General features: G+C 45.3%; 2 protein-coding genes across 2 annotated transcripts; both read right to left on the bottom strand.

The window, feature by feature from the left end:
* Positions 1-625: 625 nt before the first annotated feature.
* LOC128712335 (sialin-like) lies at positions 626-2528 on the bottom strand. Its single transcript, XM_053807231.1, has 4 exons — positions 2498-2528; positions 1253-2428; positions 1140-1180; positions 626-769 (listed from the first exon to the last, which is right to left on the bottom strand). Exons 1-4 carry the CDS (start codon positions 2526-2528, stop codon positions 626-628), a joined length of 1392 nt encoding a protein of 463 aa, XP_053663206.1.
* A 789-nt stretch (positions 2529-3317) lies between these two features.
* Positions 3318-19811, bottom strand: LOC128710950 (putative inorganic phosphate cotransporter). Its single transcript, XM_053805814.1, has 5 exons — positions 19631-19811; positions 4991-5622; positions 4519-4903; positions 4188-4426; positions 3318-3527 (listed from the first exon to the last, which is right to left on the bottom strand). Exons 1-5 carry the CDS (start codon positions 19809-19811, stop codon positions 3318-3320), a joined length of 1647 nt encoding a protein of 548 aa, XP_053661789.1.
* Positions 19812-20000: the final 189 nt, after the last annotated feature.

The following is a 20000-nucleotide window of genomic DNA, read 5'->3' as shown; positions in this document are numbered from 1 at the left end:
TCTCGCTACAGCCCGTCGGGATAATTGAGCATCATTAATCGTGCACCGTTTTCTTCGGACCCTGTTATCGCATCATCGTAAATCGATCGTTCTTTTCCGTGTGCAGCGAGCAGCATTGGGGGAGAACCAAACAGAAAGAAAGAAAAAAAAAAAGCCCCGAACTACGAGTTACCACTCTTTTCCAATGCCGGCTGGTGTCGCCTGCTGCGATGCGTGCTGCCCTGGTACAAGAGTCACATGAGCGTCTCCATGTGACGGCGGCACTGCGTGACGCAACCGCATGACGGCCTTTGTGTATTGTGTTGCCTGCAGCAGCAGCAGCAGCTGTTGCCGTCAGTACGTGTCCGCTGTGTTGCTGCATACGGTGTCGCAACTGCTACCCCTTTTGCAGCGCGCACCTGGTATCCTTTGCTGAAGAGACGGCTCCATGCCGCATCCCAGCCAAACCGGACTTTGCAAACAAAAAAAAGTTATTTTTGCTCACGGTTCAAGGTTGAGAGAAAATTTAATTCAACATTCTAGCAGGAGTGCATGATACTGCTACGAATTTCGCTACGAAGGACGAATTCTTCGTGTCCCTTTTCGTGGGTTTTCACACATCTCATTTTCTTCCCGCTTCGCTCCTTCAAGCCGCCTGCCGCTGCTGTTGCTGCGGGGAATAATTCCACGGTTGAATTTCGCCCGAAGCGAAGAAAATGAAGATTACGTTGGTAATGTTCAGCACGGCAAAAGCTATCCAAAAGACGATACGCCATTCTTCTAACGTTTGCTAGCGGGAGGTAAGAGTAAAAGTAATACATTTAATTTTACATTGTTTAGTAAATATTATTGTTCGGAAGGATTCAGAGTGGTAAAAAAGTGACTAAAAGCACGTTCAAAATCGTTAATTTAATGAGTCTCCGAGCCTGTTTGCTCCGACGTTTCATAAAATTCAAAGGTACGAACGTAGATGCATGCAGATTGCATACACCGCAAGGCGCATTGCGCAGCGAACAGTGCTGAACGCATGTGTTATTTTAAAATGAATTACTACTACAATAGAGATGTGAGCATGTTAAAACTGTGTAAATTTGTGCCAGAAATTATAGTCACAAGATAGTGAGGTTAATACGTTGCTTAGACATTTAAAATGTACTTACATTTGGAGTTAACAATCCAGCCAAATAAGGAGTAATAATTCCTGAAAGCAAGAAGCAACAGTAATAAATACAACAACGCTTATCCACAATACGACACCAAATCTGCCACTTACCGGTAATGGCACCAATTCCATTCACCATGCCCATCAACACACCGGCAAAGTTCGGGCTCAGATCGTTCGTGTTCACCTTCACGCCAGGATAGAACCCACCGAGAAAGGTAACGCACAGGGCAAAGTACGTTACCACCATCACCTTATCCTTGCCCGTATACGAGGCAGCCATCATGAAGAATGCCGGCAGCAACGAACCGATCGTCGTCCAGAACTTGCGTGCATTCGTGCGTGACATACACTGCTTCTTGATCTGCACATCACACAACCACCCGCCCAGGATCGAGAACAGCCACATGGTGAAGAAGGGCGTGTACGTCACGAGCCCATTATCGCTGACCGAAATGTGCAGGATGCTTTTCATGTACTTCGGCAAATCAGTGATGATCAGATAGGTGCCCCAATCGTGCCCTATCTGGCCCGCTATCAACCCCCAAAGCGGGCAGGACGTAAGGATGCTGCGCCACGGAATCGGGTACGCGTTCACGCTTTTGCGGCTTTCGGCCAACTGTGCCACCAGCTCGGAACGTTCCTGCTCGCTGATGTACGGGTGAGTTTCGGGGCTTTCGAACCCAATAAACAACCAGAACACGTACCACACGATGGCCAACGTGCCCCAGATGTAGAACGTCGTTCGCCAGGTGTCGTGCGCTTCGATAAAGTACCCAGTACCGATACCGCCTATAAGCGCCCCGATCTGACATCCGCTAAAGATGAACGAACCGTAGAAACCGCGCTGCGATGCCGGTATCCAATGGGCGACGAGTGCGCTCAGCACCGGAAAGGTAGCACCCTCGCCAACGCCCTCGAGGACACGCACCACAATCAGCAACCACGAACCGCCGACGTCGATCGCGAGCGGTGTCAGAATGGTAAGGACCGCCGTAATCAGTACGCTCAGCCCAAGCAGATGCTTTGAGTAGCGATCGGCCACAAAGGCGCTAATAAAATGGGATAACGTGTAACCCCAGTAGAACGCGGACAGTATTATGCCCTGTTCGTACTCGTCCCAATCGAAGTGATCCTCGTCGGCAATCGTAACACCCGACACTGTATCGTTACGGTCGCCCGTCATCACCGTAATGGCCAGATGCAGGCAAATGCGCATCGTATACTGATTGAAGATGGCGAAGAACGTCATCATGACCAGGATGTGTTTTTTCGGGCAAAAGCAGACTGAATTAAAAATAAAGAAGACGTGGCTAATAAAATCCAGTACACAAGAGTAGAACTCGGTATACTTACGCCCTGCCATGCAGGATTTCAACAGCTCCATCGTGTTTCCTCCAGCTGGTCGTCGCCTTGTCTGTGGAAGTGTTCAAATGTAAACTTCTAGACGATGGCTACTGCAATCAAAGTGTTCGAATATTTAAAAACCGCAGATACACATAAAAAAATTAAATTGGTTGCTATGATCACATTTCGTTACACAGGTGATTACATTACTCAATCGTTTTACTCTTTTGGAACCCTACAAGAGATAGGAAGTTGATACTATACGACAAAAAATATATATATTTTTTGTACATTAATTGTTTGATCTTTATTAATCACACATCTCATCGGCAAACTCCCTGTTATCCATCGCTACCGATACGTTCGGATCGATACTCTTTTCGCTCCCAATCCGCCAGCACTGCTGGCAGATACAAACTGATCCATCGTTGTACTGGTCCTACCCGTTACGGTTGCATTTGCCCGCTCCTATATCGTAAATTCTAACGCGTATCCTAGCTGATAAGTGGTATAAATAAACACAACAGAACAGAATATCTTATCGCACCGGGTTTCAACTTCGATTAAACCTACACGTTTCAGTAGAGCAGTCGAGTGGCCTACGGTCGGATTAACTATTAATCCGTACAACAGCACAATAACATTGTGCGCTTATAAAAGATTAAAAAAAAACACGTCTTAATTCTTCTACGGGGCATCCCTCAGCAGCGTTAGCACGATTGCTTCCGCATCCGGAAGCAGAATGCTTCTTCGAAAGCATCACGTCTCGAATTTCCCTTCACAGCTATCGCAGGAAGAAATAGGCCGGGGCAACTATTTTCCTGCCGCTTTACTGCTTTATGGCATCTTGAGATTGTACGCTTTTCTTTGCCATGGCCGATTCATCGTTGGACTCGCCTGCCTCGACCGATTTGTTCATCAGATGGGGCGTGTTCCAGGGCTGCACCTCACCCGACGCCCAGATGACGTAGACCAGATTGGTGACGTTGAAGATGGCAAACGAGATCCAGAACACAATTCGCCATTCATCCAGGGTGTGCTACAAACGAAACAAAAAACCAGCGGAAACACATTCTGATTAGTATGGGGCGTATGTAAATAACGGGGCGAAGGCGATATGAGTACAAGACAGATATGTTTTGAGGTTCATTTTCGCAATTGGTTAATGAGAGTAAATATTTAAATTGCTTGCACGCACGGTTCCATGCCTCGCTGCTCAAGCACTGTTAAAAAGCGGTTCAATTATCGCAAATCATTATGTGCCTAATGACACAAACACTCCGACTCCGCCTAATCAAGAAACTATTTTCGAAGGCCATTCAAATTGGTTCTATGCGCATGGTAAAGTTATTTTAAAGCGTTCTATAATTCGGAGCAATAATTTTAGCTTTCATTATGACTGCCCAACAACGACAAAAAAAATCAATTCTTCGGCTTTAAAAATAGCCTGCAAAATAGCAACAAAACATATTACGCCTCATGCCTCTAATGAATAGCACATTTTCGCCTGTGTACTGATGCCGGTGAGTCACACAGGCAGCAACAAAAAAAAACCGACCACCCACCGGAAACAATTTTACTTAAACGACCGCACCAAATCCAAGCTGAACAGTACACTGCCCTGCTCAGTGTATCACCACCACCACCACCATCACCCCATCATTGCCACTACACTTAACATCCGGTCACGGTAACTTACATTGGGTGTCATCACACCGACGACGTACGGAGCGATGATACCGGTAATGGCACCGATACCGTTCGTGATGGCCATCAGCGTGCCGGCATAGTTCGGACTCAGATCGAGCGGGTTAACCTTCATGCCGGGGTAGAACGTACCCATGAGACCCATGGCGAAGGTAAACAGCATAACAACCACAGCCTTCTCGCACCCGGCGTACGATGCGCCAACGATGAAACAGGCCGGCCCAATGGAGGCTAGAAAAAAGATGGAGACGAAAGTGCGTTAGGAAATTAGGTTCCAACAGTTTCTGTCGAAAAATCACCCCCCATCGACATCGCTTACTCACCAATGGTAGTGAACAGCTTGCGCCCGAACGTGATAGTCATGCGTCCAGACGTAATAAGCCAATCGCTCAGAACACCGGTCGACAGTGAGACAATCCACATGACCAAATACGGCAGGGAGGAGTACAGTCCATTGTCTTTGATGGAAAACCGCAGCACATCGCTCATGTACTTGGGCAGATCGGTAACCATGATGAAGAAGCCCCAGTCGTGACCAATCTGGGCGCAAACGAGCGCCATCATTGGGACGCTCGTGAGGATAAAGCGCCACGGTGTCGGTGGCAACGTGCGATCGCGCTCCAACGTTCCGAGCTCCTGTTTCAGGTAGGCCTTTTCCTTCTCGCTGATAAACGGATGTGATTCTGGGTCGCTGTAGCAGAGCAGTGTCTAAAGATGCGCAAAAAAAAATGGAAATATTCTACTTAGCAAACCAAACCATCCCGCTCAACACCCAACACTATTGCGAATACTCACGAAGATCACAAACCATAAAACACCCATACCGCCGAAGAAGTAAAACACCGACGACCAGCCCTCAATGTTGTGCAGCAACACGCCGGACAGCAGGTTGCCAAGAATCGTACCGACCTGGCCACCGCCGAACACCAGCGAGCCCAGCTTACTGCGCTCCTTTGCCGGGATCCAGGTGGCCATCAGTGCGCTCAGCGCCGGGAACGTTGTACCTTCGCCCAGTCCCATCATTACACGGATCACGATCAGGGCCGTCGAGCCACCGAGTTCCACCGCCCACGGTGTGATGAGCGTAAAGAAAGCGGTCGACAAAATGCCCAAACTGAGCGTCCATTTGCCACCGAACTTTTCCGCCAGTATGCCACCGGGAATGTGGGTGATGACGTACCCCCAGTAGAACGAGGACAGAATGATGCCCTGCAGCTCCTCGTCCCAATCGAACTCGCCGCCAGTGTAATCGTCCGGGTTGGCACTGTCATCGATCGGGCAGACGCCGGCCTCGTCCTCGGATGCACCGCCCGTCTTGTTCACCATCTCCGTGATGGCGATCGATAGGGAGATGCGCATCGTGTACGCATTCATAATGGCCAGAAAGCCCATGATCGCCAATATCACCCGCTGCGGGATGATAAAGACTGTGAAGGAAGAGAAGCAGTTTTCATTAGAATAGTAATTAAACACATTCAACACGATCAAGTTGCATACAAATATCTCCCCACTCAAACACATGTTCACGTGCTTTACCATGTGTGAAAAGTAGGTTTAGTGCAAGTCTAAAGCTTCACAACCTTCACGGTCTATGAAAGAAGTCTGGGATGTCCAGATGAACAAGGCGAGTTCAAGTCGAACTAAGCGTTAGTTTTGTTTTACCACATCAATACATCTTTTTGCCTTACAGACAAGGTTGTTAAAGATGTTCCTTTTTTTGTTGTGTTCCACACACATTGAATCATGCTAAGCGAGTGCATTTTTTTAAAGAGATCTCCATTAAGTATCTTTAAAGTTTCGTATCTTTAAAGTTTAAATAAACTAATTTTATCTAAGATGTCGATGTAATTTACTATATTTATTTTAGACCTGCAATATGACCTTGGTTTTATGGTGTACATCCCAGAGGTCTTATTGTTGCAATAATTAATGTCCAAAACTCCTCCTCCACCGATGAAACCCATTTATGGCTGAACGGGTGTGTGAACAAACAAATTGGTCGCATCTGGGACAAGGCTCCACTCCACACTGGATTCAGCAAAAGTGGCAATGCATCCCCCAGAAAGTCGCTTTTTTTGCGTGCAGTTTTGGCCGTTGACTTCAACGTTGCGTATCTCTTGCGGAGTGCGGCGCTAAAGCGAGGTCAGCACCGACAACTGTGCGAGCTGCAGGTTGTTTATCTGGACGGTTGTGTGGTTTTAAACGAAATTCTACACGAGTTGAATTTCCGGATGTGAATATTTCGCGCCAAGGCGATGTCAACTACCCAATCGAAGATCGTGTGACTTAACTCCTCTCGGCTTGGTTTTCTTGTGGAATAGCAGTGTTAATTCGCTGCTCTTCTAAGCTGATAAATCGCCAATTATCAAGGACTTCAATGTCTGTTTAACATTATTTTTAATTAAATATGAAGGTAGGTAACCGATAAGCGGAAAACACATGAGAAAAATTACATAAATCACATCTGTCGCTTACTCGAAAATTTGATGTCGTTAAACTCCCCAAGACAGGTACTTTAACTGAGGTTATGGTGTTGGATCAATAAAGCTCTTAAATACTATACTTAATAGTAATTTTAAAACAATAATTTAACTAACGTCCACTACCTGGTGGACTCGCACCACCTGGCACGTGGTGCTTTCAACGTCCCTGACCCTACCGGCGACTACATCAGCAAGGTTCGATAGGTCTCCACTGTTACACAATATCATTAATTGAATCGTTTAAGCTCTATTCACATTCAGGTGGAAAATCACCATCAGCTGCGATTGTTTTGCTACTGGTGGACAGAACAAATATCGCGCCCTGATCTCTTCCATATTCCGATCGGATCAGCGATCGGAAACTGGGGCGCAAAACCCTTTGTTTCGGGCACGAATCATACACGCTTCATGCTCGATTTGCAATCACGATGAGCGACCGGTGTTGGGTATTATTGCCCTTTTTTTTCTACTATCATCTTCTCCATCGGACACTTCCCAGACAGTAAGCTGTCCGAGGTGGGTAACGGTACTGTAGGATCGCTTCCCTTCAGACTCGCGACTTCCCACCAGTACAATGAGCAGCATGGAGCGAAACAGCGCGTGCTGTAGTTTATCGCACCCAGGTCGCCGAACAAATAATCACTGCCGATTCCCGTGGCGTGCGGTCATAAATTCATCAACTAGTGTACTAGCGCCCACCACCATCGATCAGAGTGCCCTAACCAGCCGATGCCTCATTGTCGGAATTGAATTACACCCTAGGCGCGGGGATGATATTGCCATCAATCATGGATTCTACCACAATTGGCAACCTTCGGGGCATAATAACTCGTACGCGTATCAGCTCTGTCCCCCCCTAATGTGCTTATAGCTTATCAAGGAAAATTTTGCTCTAATCTGTGATAAGATTTTTAAATTCATCCAGGCTTGGGGCAGTCGGGGGTATCCTTTATCAGATCTTCGACGTGCTACTGTGGGTCAATCAAACAGACGGCTATCGGGGCCAAACACAATTCAATTATCGCTATAAACCCCTCCATTGAAGGGGGGAAGCCATAGAGAGAGAGAGTGCAATGGACAGCATCTAAGGACAAACTCAACAACCGTTTGGCATAGATTTATCTCTAAAAACAAAACCACAAAACAAGAAAAAACAAACAAACGAACTGCCCAGCCGATTACGTCCGTAATGACCATTGTTGTTCAATGTCAAACCGCCGTCGTGCCGCTTTCGTACGCCATCGAAGCGCAAACATGCAAATATCAATAAAGCAAAGTGAGATGTTTGGGAGTTCCTCTTTTTTTTCGGGAATTTCCCCTTGACAAGTAATAAACAACGTCGGTCCGCTGGCAAACAAACTCCATGCCAAATATTATCCACTCATCCTCATCCTCCGGTCCTCCCGGTGGCGAAAGTATTACCCTGCATGCCTTCATTAACGGGGCACGAGACTGAGGAGATTTGAGGAGCAAATTTCCATCCGGGGGGGGGGGGGGGGGGGGGATTCAGCAGAACAGCAGGAATAAAGCAGCTAGAGCCATCCGCACACTCCAAACGCGGACCCACTTATGGTTAAATGCCAGCAGAAGTAGAAAAAAACAGGCGACATATTAGCCACCCCCACCCCTCCCCCATCCAGTGTCAAGTGTCAATTCCACTTGTGTACTGTTCGTTTGCACTTTTATTATGGCGATAAGATCGAATACGAGCAAACATTATGCGTCGAGTTGGGGCGTATCGGTTGATAATCGACTTTGCTCGGGGTACTTGAGTGTCGTTATCCCTGTCCTAGATTCGCCGCACTGCACTGTAGCTATGGTCCGCAGCAGAACATTATTTGCACACAGCTCACTCTCGGTGGTATGCGAGACAAATCCTGCCCGGGAAATACCCAACTAAACTGTTTCTGTTTGCTCACTACGCACGCAAATGAAACCATGTCCGAGTGCTTCGAGTTGTAGTGCGAGTTGTTGTGCGTCCTAATCATTTTTTTTAATATTAATTAAACAGTTTCTTCTCTTTTTAACCAAATTTCATGCTCCAGATACTAACAGATGTCATCCAATTAATGGCACTCGGTCTAGCAAACAAAAAACGACAAACTTTACTGGTTTTTTCAAAGGTGTTTCCTGCCACCTAGAGGAGAACCCAGCTCTGTTTTGTGTTTTTTTCTAGCCATCCCTTTATCCAAAAACAAAATTTGACGATGTTATCATTTAATTTGTAACAGCCACTATCACAACAGCAGCAGGAAATTAGCTTTGCAAGGCTTTGTTCAAGCTGTATGAACTGAAGATGTTTTACAAACTAAAATCTCTTCGTACCCGTCATGGCCGATCATGTCTTCCCCTATCTTAAGAAAGACCAGAGTGCCAAGTAATATTCTTGTCCTGGGCACCACATCAGAGCACGCCGCAAAGTGATCACTGACAAAATGTTCCCTGGCGGTCCTCCCGAATATTGAAGCAATTGTCCAAACAGTGAAGAAGTGCCTGCACTGGACGTTGTTTGGACGTTGGAGTTGAACGTTGTTTTGGGAAACTATTTTGCCAAGACCAATCCGGGCATCCGGTTAAGCAAGTCAATCTGGCCCGGAAGGAACGACTTGAGAAAAATTACTTCGAAAATGGTCCATTATTACGTTTAAACGAAGACCTCCAATCTCCCCTAATGGCACTCAGAAGCTGTGGGACAGTACTTGTTGGACAAATCTCTGTCAAAGAAGCAACTTCAAGAGTTTTAAGGCTACCAAGAAGTGACAGTTCATAGTCAATTTGGCGAAAAAGCTAAAATAAAAGCTTTTATTTTTATTGGAAGCTGGCGTTTTATTGGCGTTAGCCAAGTTTCTGGCCAGTTGATGTTGGGTCGCCCATTTTTCCTGAATGCCTATGAAGCGTACCATTCAAGCAAATTTTACTGCATTCCATTATCTTTAATAGGTTTTTTATCATTGCCACTCAAAAAATCATACGTTATGAGAACACACCGAAATCGGCTTCATAAGACAAAGTCGATTCCCAACTAAAAGTCATAAGTAGTGAATGGTAATAGATCTGAGTTGAATATAAAATTATCATAAACACTGTCAATCTTCCTAAAAAAGAATACGATTAGACCAAAACATTAATTGAAACTCTCCCTCGAACTTCCACTCCTTAAAACCCCTTCCGGAAATCAACAATAAACCTCCGTCAGTTGGCAACAAAGGTTGTCGCGGAGTTTGGGAGTAAAATCTATGCGCCTCGGACCAATTTGCGGTCAAATAAATGTGTTTTGCCTGACCAGCCAATTTTCTAATGGGTAGGCAATTTAATCTAAATTATTTTCATGCGGTTGCAAGCACAACAAACGCAACAGCTAGCGCCGTCTGGTTGACAATTTTCCTACCCCGGCCTTCATCTTGAACTGTCTGGTGGTATGTATCTGTTGCGCAACACCTCCACAGTGCGATAGCACCGGGCCTTAAAATATGCAAAAAACCTTGCTCAGTTTGAATGTTGCAGTATAAAAACAGCTATAAATATGGAGCATATTTGGCAAAAAATAAAAAACAAACCGAAAACAGATCACCTTCGGCTAGATCACCCTGAACTTGGTATCATCAGCTCGTCGAGGTGTTGCGCTGTGCCATTCCGGCGTGCACACCGCGCACGCCACACTGTGTCAGTGGATCGTTCGTGTTGTTGTTGCCAATTTCCCAATGCCATTGTGTGCAGCTGGCAGCGAAATCATCACATCACACAAACCCGTAGTGATGGTGGTGATCCTCACTTCAAAAACAAAACAAAACAAAAAATACAGAAACGAAAGTGAAACTTCTTCCTGTTGTGGTGGGTAGCGCTGCGCAAAGAGTGGCATCGCGTGAAGAAAGACCAGCAATGGTTTCGCTCGCAACAATCGACCTATTACTGCGGGACCCATAATTGCACACTGATCTACATTTATGCGCCAAAAGCCCCGAACTAAGTTTAACAACACTCGGCACACGGAAACAAGCCTGCCCGATCCCACCCGGTTATGTATTGATCGCGTTGCATTCACATGCAAATCGGCACCGGTTGCATCAATGGTTCTCATCTCCGCTTAATTATGGTCGAGAGCGAACTGCACGGCGATAGTTAATCAAACGCCCCCGCGTGCACACTTCCTGCTGTGTGTGTGTGTGTGGTAACACCGTTTAATACTTCAATAATTTCCGCATTCAATACTTGCCCGCAAGCCCTAAAATACTATCCCGACTGTCTGCATCAAATTCACCCACCCGCGCATTAAACCGGCACAAAGTTCCTCGCCCAAAACACGTTGCCGCTCGGTGCCGGTGACAGCATTGGGGTGGATCATCCCAAAAGTTAGAAAGCTTAAGCTTTAAGCCTGTATCTGTCAAATAATCCAGGAACCGGGCTGTATTTGTACAGATTCGTAAAGGACATAGCATTTTGACATAAAGAATGACACAAGGGATCATTTTTGTGAAACTATAATTTGAGAAAAATCGATTTACGTTTAGTAACTTAATTTTAATTTCAATGCGTTTGAAATTATATACAAGACTGGTTATTTAAATAATCTTTTTTTAGTTATTTTCGTTAAAAAAAATTTGTTTACCTTTTTCGCACAAGGGAAACATGGCCTAACCTGGCTCAGACCAGCGAGCAAAATTCTTTGTTTTGACATTTGTCGAGTTTGGGTTTTGGGTACTTGGGTACTTTCATTGAGAAACCAATCTAATCCTTCTTTCCTAGGCTTAACTTGGCTTGCCATTTGTATGGCGAGCTGTAAGCGAATAAGCCTGGAAACGTCAAAACGCATACAAAAAAACTGGCTTAGGGCGTGATCTACCCCATTATCAGGCAGCCATAAGGGACCGGACACAATCCATAGCTAACGGGCGCGTATGACGGCACCGTTTCGGCATTCCATTGTATACGATCATCACACACACACACGCACATTAAAAAAAAGAACAAAAAAACCGCAACATAAACCACACAATTGTGCACACGCGCACACACGTGATCCATGCGCCCGACAACAATGCTTTTGTCGCATGATCGCGCGTCCCCACACACATCGGCATCGTTTGATCGACTGGCACATCTACCCGCCTTTCCGATCGACCGATCGATGATGACACAGGGCAACAGAAAACGAATTGTTTTCCTCCCAGCATTTTTTTTTTTGCTGTTCTTCAATTATCAAATATGCAAAACAGGTTAAGAGCGTGTGCTGTGAGGTGAAATGTATTGCAGGGAACGTTTTCGTTTTGTTTATCTAACGTTTATCCAATTTTAGACACACATTTGTGCAAACAACAGGCAGCTCTTTAGCAACATGCAGCTCTTTTTTTACAGAAACAGCGACTAAAGATTAGCCTTGTGCTTAATGAATATTTTGAAAAGAGTCATTCATATGACTCTTTAGTCAGGAGTTATTCAAATCAGAAATTGACTGTCAAAATAGTCTTGAATCGATAGGCCAGTGACGGGACTCTTTCGAAGCCTAAAGCGGAATGGTAGGGTAGTGCTGTCTAATTTTCTAATATTTTTTTTTAAAGTGTTCTAATTTTGTCTAAAGGGTAGTGGTGTCTAATTTTGGCAACTAATGAGCAGGATGAGGGAAGGAAGGGATTCATGATGGTCAAGCAAATCTTCAAAATCAAGCAAAGCAAAGAGATTCAGATACATTCAAAGATTCACCCGAATTCATGGCTCGGAATCGAATTAACCGCACGTTACAAAAGATCATCAAGATTCGTATGCTGTGCCAAAATGTGTTTTTTTTTTGTCTTCGCAAACCCTGCACCAGCGTAATAATAGGGTGAGCAACGGAAAGGGCGTTAAATCAATTTGCTTCACTGTTCCTTATCACCGCGTGCGGATCTTGTCATCAGCGTAACCAATGCGAAACCATGCGAAACCATTAGCTACACCCGAACGGGCATGTCCAATGCGGATTTTATCACGTGCGAAAATAAAATTTCTATCGCCGCACACGTGCACAGTAGAACGTTCGCATCGTCGACCACGCGACCGATCGCGACTGGTTGCTTGGATGGGCATATTTGGGATTACTTTCCTAAGGGTGCACATCGCAGCAGGTGCATGGTAGCACCATCATTCATCTTCAAGGCAATCATTTCGCATAAAAATGTCCGCTTTACCGATCACCAACGTTTACCGATCGAGGTGAGGTGAGCGGGCAATACATTTATTTATATGCGGTCATCATCAAAAGCGGGCAAACCGTCACGCGCCTTCGGACTCATCATTGCCGACATCATTTTATGCTCGTTGCATTGCACACCCGGGGAGGAGGGGTGGGGGATGGGAGGGGGGGGGGGCACCAGTGTGGTGACATTGAGCGGAATAGAAACCCCGCAAATGATTCGATGATCCTCACAGCACACAGCGATAAAGCGATCGAAGGAAGAAGTATCAATGTGCGAATAGACAGTTGATGGAATTGTCCAACCTGGGCAACGAGTTAATGCAATGTTTAACCACCATTCCCTAGCAAGCTGCTTTAGCGAGTGCTTTTATCGCGCCGAAAAAAAAAGGAACTCCCAGCGTATGTAACAATAAAAAAAAAAACAAACCATTTTGCCATCACATAACAGTGTATTGTGCACTTTGTGCGAATCGGACACCTCTCTATCAACACCTTGGTTAATTTATTTAAGTAACGTTTAATTAACCACCCCCAACGACTCCGCCGGCTCACTGTACAATCACTTCATTTCGAGCAAAAACCGCAAAACAAATAGCTAAAGGTGCTACTACTCACATCGGGATAACCGCTGCTGCCAGCCGGAACTATACATGGTGGTCGCTTTTTCGCTTTCCGAACGCAAGAAAATGACACTGGCGCACCCGTACACGGCACGGCACACAAACTTTCGCCGAAACAAAGCCCCCCCGCAAAGTGTTCTTTTTTTTTTGTTGCTGTTCAATAACCAAAGGCCCTTTGCTCCTTTTTTGTTGGGACTACCGCTCAAGAATGGCTGAGGTCTTGAGGGTGTGTGGTACAGCGCGTGCAAAACTTTCGCCCTGTTCTCCGATGGGTTAAATCACAGCACTGCCACTGAACTGCCACTTTTGGGCACACTTGGTATGGTTTCGCTTATAATAGTCGAACTCCCCCCGGGATTGATCGTTCACATGGTAGGCACCACCTATTGCTGGGCTTTTTACTCGTAGCACCCCGGACGAAGATCACCCCAGTTCCGAGCGCAATGTCCACCAGGGGTTTGCTGTTTTTTGTTTTCCCACCAGGGGGGGGTGGGGCGGTCAGTATGTTTCTGCCGGAAAACGAAAGACGAGCTCGTACGGGGTTCGACTGTTAAGCCGGGGACGTTCGCGAACCGATTGAACCGCCAAGCGCGAACGGAACGCTCATAAATAATTGTCCGCGGGCACCTGAGCAACCACCAAACACCCCATTGTATCGGCCGAGCCGTATCACGCGGAGCTTGGTGTGCGTAGCGTATAGGGGCAAACTGTGGGCCGAGAGGGGGGGAAGGGGGGGTGGGTGAATCTGCGAGAGAGGAGAGGGGCGTAGGTGGATTGGCATTATCGAAGCGAGTGTGCGTGTATGGAAAGCCGTGGAGCCGTTCGAGCAGGTGTAAACACAATAGTAGTCACAACCGTCACACCAGTGTGTATGTTTTTCGGTGTAGAAGCGCTTATCGAACTACCACCGACGTGTATTGGCCATTCAGACCGAAGGAGTTGTACGGGTGGATAGCGATCGACAGACTGCAGCGTTCAGAGCTTCCTTACAGTCGAAAACATTCTAATGAACTTAATTACTCGGTTTGTTTTACAAACGTTTAAGTTATTCGAATGCGCTAAACAACTATGCAAACAAAGACGCAAACGGAGTGGTCCGTTTGTGATAAATAAACTTCATTGTGTTATACAGACTACCGAGGGTTTTTTTTTTTGGAAGGGAACTGCAAAAACTGGACCGGTTTTTAGAATAAAATCATTGGATTTTGTAAAAAAAAAAAACCTGAAGAAACTCATGCCGGAAAATCACATGCCGAATAATCCCGTGTGTGATCACTTGAGATACCATGCCTAACAACCAACCGACCCAGCACACTAACTTCTGGAGTGTCCGTAAAGCGTGTAAGCACCCGGTGCTTAATTAACTTGTGCTTTAAGCCGTTTGACGCGTTTCAGCACTTAGCGTCATCCAGATTCCTTCACACTCCAGCGCGGAAAATCCCTTCCCATGCTGCCTTTTCTCCGTCGTCCCCCTCCCTTCACGAACGAAAGTAAGATTGGTTATTTTAGACAAACAAAAAAATTGCTCGCTAAAATCAGCAGTTTATGGTAGCCAATCTCTGGTCCATTGATAAATGGCAATGTCTTTGTGCGAGGTTTTGCGATAAAGAGTGTCGATCACCATTCCCACCAACCAACCTACGGGATTTTAATCCCATAAATCAATCATTGCGATGTGGCGCATCGTGTCCTCCCTCCCCCATCGCAATTGAAGGATGATGACAGATGGCCGATTCGGGGATACAGTATCCCGGGGGGAGTTGGGTGGTTTTAGTGTCTAAGTCTACCACGAGGTTATGATCGATAATGTTTAATAATCGGTCAACAGTTGGCATTGGTGTGCACCGAGCGACTATCGAATGTCAGCCGGAGTTTATTGAGCGGTTCGAACTAAATTAAATGTATGCCAAGCGTTTAACGTACTGGGGGGCGAGGGGCGATAAGTGCAATTGTAGCGTTGTTCAGTGTGATGTGCGATTTCATTGCCGGATGTAACAAGGTAGAACAGCAGCTATATCACAGCAGATGTGCTGTGGATGCCAAAGGAATAACCCTGGAATTTACGCACTATTGATAAACGATGATTACTTATATTTTTATGGCAAATATTATAGCAAAGAAAAATCGACCCAAAAAAGGGCGTCCTTTTTACTATTCTTATCTGTAATTGTATCACCACACTATAGAGCTTCCTTGTAGTGAACATAATGAGCGGTTCAGTTCATTGCCATCTCAAACACATTCATTGCGCCAAAAGATGCCCTTACCTAACCGTGGAACACCCCCTGGATGCCGTCCCTACTGGCCTACTCCAAAGCGCCGTTGATAAAACCCTATAATTAGACCAACATCATTGATACGAAGGGGGGGGCGGGGGGGGCACTTGTCTTCCGCGCTCGTTCTACGGCTAAGCATATGAGAAAAATGGGCCTTTTTTATAATAAAATTAAACAGCAACAACAACAAAAAAACGAGATCATTCAAGCGAGTGCGCCCAGCTTTCGTCATCTGTCGGGCTGATATGATAATTCGCCAACAGCACTACCATCCTTCAAACGCAGCTCCCACCGGGGTGGGCCATTGATGGTTGAGATGTGGGCATGTGTTGGAAAAAACTGTTCCAAACTAGTTTTGCTTCGATCTGCGATATTTGAAGTCGAAAACTATCGACTTGAACCACTTGCTATAAACTTGCTATAAATTGATATATCTTTAGTGTTTTTTTTTTCTTCTCCAAAGTGTATAAATGTAATATGTAACTTTAAGCATGTACAACAATGGCAACAAAACAATGGAACGGGTGCGTGAATGGATTACAAACGGCAGGAAGAATGTGATACGGTTATCGAGCGAGTGACTAAGAGTGAAGTAAGACAATCTGGTAAAAATGAGAAAACATGCGCCTGCTGTATCATAACAGATCAAATAAGAAAGCATTTTAAGAGAAGAAAAAATACATATTGAAGATTGTAGGTATCAACAACGGGTTGGTACCCGTAGATAACACCAGCACCTGGTTCTGTCGAACGAGATGAGATGATTCGTTCAGTTATCGCACTGAACTTGAGCTGTTCGTCTCGCAGTGTCAGAAGCCCCACAAACCCGAAGCCTAGTCACCTGAATAACGATACTCTTTGCTGCGCTATCGTAGATCTCACAGTGACCATCCACTTACGCGAGTCACTTTTAGAGGCTTCTTGCGGTGATAAGGCATATGAATCGAATCTTGTGATTGTCCACCCGCGGGCAACATCTTGCCGGTCTATACATGGGCAAGTGGATGGCGCATCCATTGGCATTGGTTTCATCGCATCGACCTGTACCACAAGGTGCTGGCGACTCAAACGGAAGTTCGCCATGGGCCCGTTGCGATGATCAATCAATGTCCCGAACGCTCCAGCTAGTGGAGGAAAATCTCCCGACTGTATGGAATGTTGAGACTCAATCATCGACACGAGGCGCCAAGTACAGGGTTTTCGAATAATTTGTAATTTGGAGTCGTTTCTACATTTTGTTTAAGTTGCACTAGAATGTGTGTTCAAAACTTCAGACATTCAGGTTCAAATTGACAATAATAAGTAATGAGTTCAAGTTTGTTATTGGAATTCGGAAAAAAACTGAATACATAACAATATATTAGTGGATTATTGGGATAAACTAGTAGGCGCTATCGATTTCTAGATTCTTTTCAAAATGAAGTAAGAGGTAATTTAGAGGTAGATATGGAATCTTTCCTTATTTTACTAACGTTCGATTCGAAAGCGTTTCCATCCGACATGTGTCAAATGAGAAAGCTTTGTAAATAATTTATTTTATTTCAAACAAAATCAAAATGCTGCCACTTTTTTTAATAGAATCCAGAAATCGGCCAAATAAAATCGATCAAAATCTAGAAACTATCACAATTGAACTCAAAAACCCTGTATTTTTCAAGTTAAACTCAATCTTAGGTACAATATTAGATTATTCTTCTAAAGCTCCACATTTTCTATGAATTCTACGTGCCACTTCCCTCTCGATCTACATTCCCCGACACATCGGTACTTGACTCAACACGTACGTGCTTCGAAAGCTCGGTTCACGGTTGCTTCGATGCTTCTGATTGATGCTATTTTTAGCACTTACTGCGATGCTACCACAGGCGGACATTAAAACCTCGCGGCAGCAACATAAATTCTGCAGTCAAACCGTAACCTTCGCTTAGCAAACGTACATAAGTGCAATGACTAGTGCCGACAGTAATTGGCATTCAACGTGTAGCTACCGTAGTGATGCCAACCTATGAAGGTTAAAAGAGGACGATTACTTTACTATCTCTACTGTGCGAAAATGTTTGTAACACATTAAAAATGGTTTCAATTTTTAAACCATCTCCAGATAGAACTTAAAAGGTATAACAACAAACAGTTTACAGTTTTATGATGTTACTGGAAAAGTAATCTATAGCGCTTCCTACACCTCTGTGTAAATCCTCCACAGCATCAAAATCCCACTTCAAACGGTTGTAATATTTGTCTTGTCTGCCGTTTCAACAAGTTCCCACATTGTTTCGTGTCTTCCATTCAGTAAAACAATTTACCCCACATCTCAACATCCGCTTCAGCCCGGCACTTGCCGGCTGCAAACAATAGGACACACACAGCCGTGCGAACATCGCACGGTGTTGTGTCCTTCCATCCGTCCTGCATGTACCATTGCCGTTGCCGCGCTGTTCTCGGAAAAGCAAGAACAAATCTGTCCCTGCACAACCGAGCGCCAGAGAAACCAAAACCAAAAACCGTTTGATGTTAATGAAAATGGAATGAAATTAATTTGCCCCAAACAAGAAGATACTACGCACTTCAAAGGCACACTTCGGGTACGGCCGTGGTTCCTTTGATATTTTCACTTCAAAGATGAACGCGTTCGGCCACGTACCAGGATCGCACGGTACCAGGGAGGATGCACCGGCTATTTACTAGGTGAGTTTGTAACAAACCCATGGGGAGGCATACTGGGAAAGGTGGTTTGCGGCGGATCTTCCACCGAAGGACCCTTAGTAGCATTCGGTAACGGATGTGCCGGAACTGGGTGAATCTACCGAGTCGAGGGATGGCGTTTGAAGAGCTCTCCAGAGATTCACCCACTTGGAGTGAGTTGGAGACATTATTACTACGAAACAAATGGGGAGTACAAAAAGTAAAGTTAGAAGTGAAAATGCACCGCAGGAAAAAGCAACAAAAAAAAATGGCAGTAACAACCCGAAAACCCCTTCAAGTTTTTTGTCCTCTCTCTCCAACATAGCGAAGCATCGTTTGGGTGTTGGTTTGTCGCATAAAAATATTAACGTGACATCGTGACGTATCACACGTCTACCGCGGTGGAAATCCTTCTCCGCTTGCGTTAGCTGGTGGGTGTTATTATTCTCAGCACACGGTCGGGTTCGTTGATACCTCCCACTACCGTTCACGACTGGGTCAACAGCACAGATCAATGTTGCAACTAGTTCCTCAATTGCTACCGCGCGGACGTGGTCCGTTGCGACAAATGCAAATCAGCCGTCCGCTACTACAGAACATGTGGCGCCTGTCTTCTGGAGTTTTTTTTTTCGCAATACTAATCAGTTAAGCACCCACCCGATATATGATGCACCCCAACGCAATGTGGACAGCGAGCGAGGAAACGATGCGCTAGCAGATGCCGGCTACAAACACATAAACATACTACTTGCCAATAACGGCATGTCACGTTTATGAGGATTCACAGATTTACTTGCTAGGAAACGTCCTTCTAGTGGACACTTAGCAAGATTTAGGAGGAATGGTGTCTAGAGACTTGCTTTACGATCATTCGCAACCGATCATCGAACACGTTCGAAAGAAACGAAATTAAAACATTATTTATAAGAGTTGTTTTTGAGCTGAATGACTTAAAGGGCACACTACATTGTCTGCATGTGTCTGCACTCATGGCTCTTAATTGTGTTACAAGCTTAGCGCTATCTTTATCAACAGAGGCTGCGCCGCTCAAAGCTGCTCTTCATTCATGTAACAGCATTCGGAACCCTTCTACGCTTTAAAAATGTTTAGAATTGTGTCAAACATTCCCTTCTTCACGCCGCGATGAAAAATCTCTCATAATGCCCCCTTTATATGCAATGAAAGTTTCTAATCCGACAATTTACCTCGTGATAACCATTCCAGGTACGGATTACGATGTGATGCTTCTGGCTCCTGCGGCAACGGAATGTCCTTGAACGCAGCATCTAATTTTGTTCCTTCCGGCCCGAAAGCTGGATACAGTTTTTTCCCACTCAGTAAGGGTTCTCTTTCCCCGGATGGTCCTGCTGGACTATTGTTAAACATTTTCACTCGTTTTGTCACCCGAAGCAAAAGCAGATCACACCTTAACTAGCACACGACACATTACGACGACCGACCTGGACGGTAAAGTGTGGCGATACTGCTAAACGGACACTACCGTTTACCCGTCTTAAAATAGCCGTTTTGCTTCAGTTGGCACGGAAAGCCGACCACAATTGGTAAGCCTGGTAA

The sequence above is a fragment of the Anopheles marshallii genome, chromosome 3 (assembly GCF_943734725.1).
Source record: "Anopheles marshallii chromosome 3, idAnoMarsDA_429_01, whole genome shotgun sequence".
Taxonomy (NCBI): Eukaryota; Metazoa; Arthropoda; class Insecta; order Diptera; family Culicidae; genus Anopheles; species Anopheles marshallii.
This window is presented reverse-complemented; position numbering and strand designations above follow the sequence as displayed.